Source organism: Corvus brachyrhynchos, unplaced genomic scaffold (genome assembly GCF_000691975.1).
Source record: "Corvus brachyrhynchos isolate BGI_N302 unplaced genomic scaffold, ASM69197v1 scaffold1, whole genome shotgun sequence".
In the NCBI taxonomy this organism is placed as follows: Eukaryota; Metazoa; Chordata; class Aves; order Passeriformes; family Corvidae; genus Corvus; species Corvus brachyrhynchos.
In genome coordinates, this window is record NW_008237222.1 from 5,050,628 (window position 1) to 5,058,423 (window position 7,796).

At 41.2% G+C, this 7,796-nt stretch overlaps 1 protein-coding gene across 1 annotated transcript in view; it reads right to left on the reverse strand.

Moving 5' to 3' along the window:
• Nucleotides 1-5,421, reverse strand: part of ITPK1 (inositol-tetrakisphosphate 1-kinase) — a gene marked incomplete at its 5' end in the record, with an annotated part of 114,646 nt that extends 109,225 nt beyond the window's left edge. Inside the window, one exon of the mRNA XM_017729023.1 lies at nt 5,377-5,421. Coding sequence (XP_017584512.1) covers nt 5,377-5,421 — 45 coding nt within the window. The remainder of the gene's footprint in view (nt 1-5,376) is intronic.
• Between the last annotated feature and the right edge of the window lie 2,375 nt (nt 5,422-7,796).

The following is a 7,796-nucleotide window of genomic DNA, read 5'->3' on the forward strand; positions in this document are numbered from 1 at the left end:
GCTGGGCAGTGCTGCTTCTCAGCTACCATGAAGGTCTCACATAGAAGGATCTCCCCTACTGAGAAGGACCAGAGGGAGGATTCTGCTTGGGATTTGTTCTTCCACATTCTTGCTGTTTCAGGGTTTGAAACTGAGATTAATACACTTTTTTGGAAGACCCTACTTTGTGATCTTAGCACATCCTTTGTAGCACTGACACTAAGAAGTATCGGGATCTTTCCAAGATTTTAACCAGTGGCCCCCCACCTTCAAACACACACAAAGTACCTAACACAGTCCAGACTGGGAAGGGCTGGAGTGCCTCTGTAGCATCATTTCCAAAAATGCACTGAAGGCAAAACAGGCTGCCATTCTCAGGAAAACATGCACTTTACTGAGGGCCTGGCATGCATGTAAAAATAAACTTTCTTCTCCCAGTACTAGAGAGCCAACTCTCCAACATCTCAACAACCTTGCTTGCTTTGGAAGCTTTCCAGTCACATCTTTCTGTATATGCTATCAAATATATATTTTACAAGCTCCTTTTCTTGGTTAGAACACTGCCATTTCAAGCTTATTCCATTAATACTTCATGTGAAAATAAACCTCTCCTCATTTCTAGAAAACAACAGTCCCCTGGCAACAAATAGTAGAAACTGTTGTCATTAGAATTTCACTTTGATTGAAGAATTAAAAAGCGCGAAGGGCACCCTGAACTCTCCTTTGCAGACTTCAAGAAAACCCATGTCTCAAAGGACAGTTTTCTTTTCCAAAGTAAAAGATTTCAAATATCTTGATTCCCAGAGAGCTGGGGGAAAAAAGAAAAACAAGACAGCAGTCAAGACCATTGTAACTACTACAATCAGCTGGTCCACATCGGAAAACATGTTCTCCTTCATATCTCACTGCTATTAAAACATGTGCAGTTTGAAATACAATGACTAATCCCACTTTTATAGCCAACTGACTAGAACATCTTTCTAAGATAAAAGAGCATTAGTGTTCATTTGAACCAAAAACACCCAGCAAAAATAAGAAACCTCCACTATTTTAGAACTAAAAAATGCAAGCAAGAGCTCTAGGAAAGTTTGGGTGTGGAAGTGCTTGAAACAACTTTGAAGTCACGAGAAATATGAAGGCTCCAAACTTTGTCACAAAAAAACCAAACTGGCAATTTGTCAGAAGCCAAAGGGCTGCAGCTAATTATTCTGGTTTTGCATAGCTTGTGAAACAAAAATAAATGCATGTCTCTATCAGAGGTACTTGTGATGATTTCCACTTCGCTGCACATGTTTTCACTCTTAAATTCTTCAAACTAAGCCAACAGATTTTTCCTGAAAAACAAGGTAGATGAAGATGTTCTTTCTCTCCCTTGCCAGCGTACAAAGTCATAAGAAACTGACTACTTCATTAGCTAAAGAAGAACTGACAATTTTCAATCCTAAATTTGGCCCTCTGCTAATTTGGGTGATGGAGGGCTGGAAACTGAACAAGATCAGGAACAGCTTTACTTTTAAGACACTACGCAATACCCTTATTTGCTGGATTCCATTATAGAAAATAGCTTTTTTTAATAGTAAACACCTCATCAGCCATCCACTGCATAGCTTTGTAGGCAGTTTTCCCCTTGAAACAGTGATGAAAGAATTTATTAAGAAATGCTTCAGTTTAAGCATTTTCTGGCAAGTCTTCCCAGTGCCAGCCCAAGAGCTGCTCTGCCTCAGCCTTGCCAGCTGCTGCCTGCCTAGCAACTGCCTGCAGGCCATGGCAGATGGGCTTTGGTCATGTCTGTCACCTGTTCAGGGCATCTCTACCCCTCTCTGGCCACCAGCTCAAGCCAGGCCAGCTGAGCAGGCAGCTGTGAAGGGTGGGAAGAGCTGGTAAGAAAGGAGAAGGTATGCAACTGCCACAGGAACCACAAGCATTATATTCAGAGTACTTTAAATGGAGCCTGAAGATTAAACGCAGCTGATTGGTGCTGCCTTTCACTGGAAGAGAGCCAGCAACCCCAGCCCTGCTGACCACCTTTAATTGCTCTTCCCTTCCTGCCCATACAACAGCATGAACTAATGGCCCCACAGCCCTGCCGAGACAGCTGCAGCTGTAATTCCTGCAGCACAGATCCCAACAGCACTGGGGCTGGTACTGCAACAGGTTCCCTGAGGGAAATGGAACACATCCTTCAGTCCCTCCTCCTGCAAAACTGGAACAAGAGTACTTCCTTACCTTATGGAGTACAAACAAGTAAGCACCCTAATTCAAAAAGCACCCTGATACGGGAGTGATCCCTGCTTAAGAAAAAAAAAAGCAAATGCCCTGTTACAAGGTAAAAGATGCAGCACAGTATTCTGTTAAGAGCCCATCTTTAAAAGCCAGTAAATCAGCTGCAGAAAGCAAATCTAGATCCAAAACACTGCCAGATTTTAAGGATGCTGCTACTCGTAGTTCTGCCATGCCCACTGGAAAAACATTAATGAGCTAATCCTATTCAGGCTTCCAAATGTTTGGGTGCAGGCTCAGACTCAAACTGTCTTTGGAAAGTTCATAACCTCGAAAGCTTTTTATTTAATTAATCTACTGTACCATCTTCTAAGCCAGCTAGCTTGATGGATGTTACTCAGTTGTACTATATAACGTTGCACATTTCAGCTCTAGTACCTTGAGTTCATAGTGAATTCTTATGTTAAAATTTAATCAGTATTTCTAAAAAACCCCAATTATTTATCATCACACAAGTTGAGAGGTTTTCTGTTTGTTTTCAATGTGACGCTTTAATTAAGGTCTTACTGCTAGCTAAGGAGAATGCCTGCTTAGCATCCCACTGCCAGTCCTATTCTTGCTTCATTTCTCTTTGGAGAATGTGCATGTTTCCCCATTCAATAAAAATAGAAAGCTGGAAAAAAATGCTGAAAGTGGAAGTCTGAGAGAAGACAAAACACAAAACATGAACACAAGTCACAAAATGTTAATTGCTGTCTAGCAGCAGCTCATTGAATCTGTACAGCACAATTAGCTCTAAGAAAGCAAAATCGAAGAATTTAATCTGTCTAGCTGAAGAAGTGAGGACTATTCTAAATCCTCCCTGTAGGAAGGAAATAGAAGTTACACAGGTGCTTATCTGAGGACTTCCAAGCTTCCCTTTAGTTGTAGAAAATCCTTTCCTGCTCCTGTGAAACATCTTTGGAAAAGAATAATCTGATGTCTGTTCACAGAAGTCAGCACATACCAGTCCATCATGCTTTGCTCTCTAGAAGCCAGTAACTAAACCTTACCTTCCAACTCATTACTTATTACTGGAAAGCAAGTCTACATTCAGAAAAAATCTGAATTTATGTAAAGAATAAATTAGGTAAACACCCTGTGTATCTTGGGTTTTGGGTTACTTGCTTACTGTCAGGTCTAAGAGCTGGTTTCTCTCTAACAGGACAGGTTCTTTGAAGGAGGAGAAGGGGAAGTGAAACAAAAAAATGCTGCTGCTTGACACAGGAAGACAATATTCTCCCTGTCAAATAAACCTTGTGCACCAGATGGACACCAAGACAATCCTTCATCTAGAAGCCAGATCATGCAAGGTGCCTCAAGCAAAGGTTTCTAGGAAGAAGGGATGAAGAAAGAGCCCATTTCTGATACATTCCCTACTGGCTGAAGCACACACATCGGGATGTACGAAGCAACACACAAGTGATATGCAAAGGGTGATCTCACAATTCCATCCACCCTGTTCCAGCAGAGCAGCAGGCACCAGTGATCAAGGTATGCCTTTGGGGCACAAGTTCCCAGTATACATTAGTCTGACATCTCAACCACACTGTCGAATTAGAGCCAATAAATTATGAGACCATAAAGCATTTTTATGGGGAAAAAGTCCTGTCTAGTTCTGTCCAAATGTTTTCCAAAATGCTCTTATATAAATAAATACTTTCCAATAATTTTGTGTCTATCTGATGACTAGCCATTAAGCTACACAAATGTCAGACTAAGAGGCAACCTGCGGAAGGACAGCAACTTTAATCCCTGAAGTAACATGGAATTTGCCTTCTGCTCAACTAATGGATGCATCACTGAATTCATCTCATGTGAGCCCCTTGCTGCTTAAATGTACAGTGCAGGTGCATATATATATATATATATGTATAACAAATACAGGCTGTAATACACTGGGGTATTATTAAAATAATAATGTCTCCTAGACAATGACACAAATATGGGCTAACTTTCTCCCTGTGCTCCTGATCGAGCTGTGCCTTGCAAATGCTGGTTTGTTTTTATCAGTCTGGTAATGCCATTATCACAACTGATGAAAGAAGCTGCTGCTTAGCTCTGAGCAATAGGAGGTACAGGTAAGGAAGAGGATGCTGTAGTGGTGAAAGGTTAAATGCAGCCAGTAAAGTATATGCCCTTTGTCCTAACACCATGCAGTTCTCAGACAGACACTCATAACTGAAAGACATACTCTCCATTTTAACTAGCAATGAGAATTTTTTTAAGTCTTTTCTGACAGTGGATTCTTTAAAATAACATGGCCTGATTTTTCAATTTATTTTTTGTTAAGTGCTTTTTTCCTGCTCCCTGCTGGTGTTGAGAAGCACCTTTCACATGAATTTAAGCGCAACCACAATTACCAGTGGCTTACACACCATTTTCCTCCTCTCTCCTCTGTCCTCTCTATTGAGGCAGTTTCATCTCTGTTACTAAGCGAGGAACTCACTGACCACGTTAGAGTTCAAAATGAGCACCAGGTAAGTATCAGCAAGACTGAAACCTATGACATACAGTTCTTCTAAGCACACAAAATAAGCCAGAAAGAAAGAGCATGCTTCCCCCTCATCTTTTAGGGCTTATAGTGCTCTGTGTTACAGCTGACACGTAACATAATTCCTTCCACAAGCCGACACTATCCTTTAAGTAACATCTTGTGTGAAATATGACCATTCAGACCTGGAAAGGAACAAACGTAGCCAACACCTGAACTCATCTGTAGATGGACCACAACTCAAAGGCCCTTTAGTATCATTTCACTGCTCACTGGATTACAAGAGCATTCCTTCTGCCATAGCTTTTTTGTCAAAGGGCAGATCCTGTTTCTGTTAAGCTTGACTGCCTGTGAATGCAATTAAAAGAGTAACATCACCTAATCAACTATCAGATCTTATTAATTGACAGACACAAGAAAAGCCTAACTGCATCCCCATTTTCCCTAGGGCATCTATTAAGCTGGACTGCATGTGAGCTCAACACATGCTTCATAAAAGGGGAATCCTGTCTTTCCAAAAGCAGTATCTGTTATTGAGAACTGAATGGAAAGAAAAATCATTAAGCCCAGGTCATATTGGCATCCAAATGATAGCATTTAAAATCAATAAGCCTTCTTTAGAAGAAAATAGAGCTTTTACTCACCTGTACTACTTCTACGCCTCTTTTCCTGAAAAAAAGGAAGAAAAAAAAAAAAGGAAAGGTTAGTGTTGGAAATGTGGGAAAAATGTAAAAACAAAAACTAATGGAAAAGCACTGCTTCATACTAGAATGCAAACAATAAAAATCTGCACTAATAACCTGATTCAAATTCAGGAAAGCACTTGTTCAGTTTCACTCCCTGTCTAGGAAGCACTTTGGCAGATTGTGAATCATGGCCCCAGAAGTAACCCAAGATGAACACTAAGCAGCTGCAGTGCTGGGAGTGATAGGGCTGTCAGGTGAGCACAGGTAGGAAGTGGCTGATATTAGGGAGGGAGCATCTCAATTTTAATTAGATCTAGTTTGCTTTTCATTTCTCATCTGCCCTCAGAGTGTGCAAATTGCACCACAGCACATTCTGCATGCTTGACAGATCTTTTATGTTGAACCAAGGATACATGTATAAATGTCAGGGAGAAAGAACACAGCACCTTGCAGCCATTTATTCTCTTACTTACAACTTTGTTCTACCCCCATCATCTTGGTACACAGGATGCTACCCTGGACTTCAGTTCAAAGACTTGCAGTCAGTCCAACTCCTTCATGAGCACAGTTCAAATACTGGGGACTCAAATACTATCAGAAAGGCCCAAGCCTCTGGCCATACGGAGAATCATTCCAGTGATCCTGGATCGCCAAGGATGAGAGACTGGAGAGGCCTACTAATTAAACACCAAAATGTTAAGAACTGCAATTGGTAGAGCCAATTTAGGCAGATCTGGAGAGATAGTTGTCTACTCTGCTGGTATGAGAATTAAGATTCAGGTACATGCAGTCAGAAATGCTCAGTCACTGCCTTTGACAACTTATCAAGCAAAACAAACCATTTCTGCACTAGTCTTGAGAACAGAACTGAATCCCTGGAAAAAAGCCAGCTATGCAGGCTATTTAAGTAAGTTAGAATCTTCTCCTCACTTTGAAGACATAGGGAATTTAACTTAAAAATTAAAAGCCTCAGCAAGCACAAGACAGGAATCTCTCTTCCTTGTTCCTGCTAGCCCTGTATGTGAAAATCAAAGCCCCTTTTCTGGGGAGGTCATAGAACAGGACCGCCTAACTCTGCTCTCAATGCTTTTCTATCTAAGAGCGTCTGTGGTGTTGTCCATAGTCACAAATGCTGCACACTGCTGAATATACAATGGCTCCTCCAGTTTTCCTCCCAATACAGTAGGTCTTTCTTTTGGGAGGCCATTACAAAGATGCCCAAAGGGACAGGCGATCAATCAGCATCTATGACACAAATTGCCCCCTCTTCCACTTTACCAGTCTGAAGTCTCTCTGGCCTAGAAGCAGCATTCAATGCACAGACACAGGAGAGAGCTTGTTGTGAGAGCTCAGCAAGGAAATAAAAAAGAAAATGAAACCAAGCACCTCTTGCAAAGAATTTCAAAGCCCTCTTGCAGACAGCAGTAGCTGTAAGTGGTGGGTGATTAATATAATGCCATTATGGTGTGGGAAGCACTACTGTAGATCATCACCTGAGGCTGGCCAGATGCGTTCCAACTCTGTGGTGAGAAGAAAATATGAAACTTGTAGAGAAAGAGTTAATAGCCAAATTTTTGAAACCAAGATTTTCACAGAGCTAAGCAAGAAAAATAGGAAAAATTAGATGGGGAATGCTGTTTCGTAAATTAGGGCAGCAGACTATCAGAAGAATTCCAAGTATTGTAAGCTAAAACTTAAAATAATCAAACATTTTTGCTGTGTCTGCCCTGGAGTAAACAGAACGACTTGGAACTACCACGGAAATACACTAGGCTTCAGGCAAAACTGCTCTTGAGTCCCTGGAAGAACAGTGGCTGATGGCAAAAGCTGCATTTCTTGTCATGCCTGCGTACACACTGAATAAGCTTTATTCTACTTTGAGAAAGATAAATATTTGTGAGCTGGGTGCCAAACCCATTTGAGGAAGAGTCAGTCCAAATGGTTTCTGTAATCCCCCCCCAAAATGAACTTTGGGACTTACTGAAACCGACTGCACTGTCCCAGCAGAAGGGAAGAAGCCAGAAGAGCACACAGGCAGGGAGAGAAGGGGTGCCTGCTCTTAGGTATGATACCACACATGCTTAAAAGGTACAGGAAGAAGGAAGCAATTACCAAAGCTGGCTTGTAGGCTGGTCTTCCCCTTTTCAGAGGGAAGCAGGATGTCCTTTTTGTTACCTGAAATATGAGAACTTTTTCTACTTAAACCCAGGGGACAAGAAACCATAAAAGCATGCATATTTTGAGGACTAATTAATTGGGGAAAAAATCCTCTACCAAAATAATCCTTATTTGAAAATCGGTTATTTTAAAAACAAGAAGTATCCAAACAACCAGGATGTCAAGCAACCACACACCTCAGTTTTGTTATTAGCTGATTC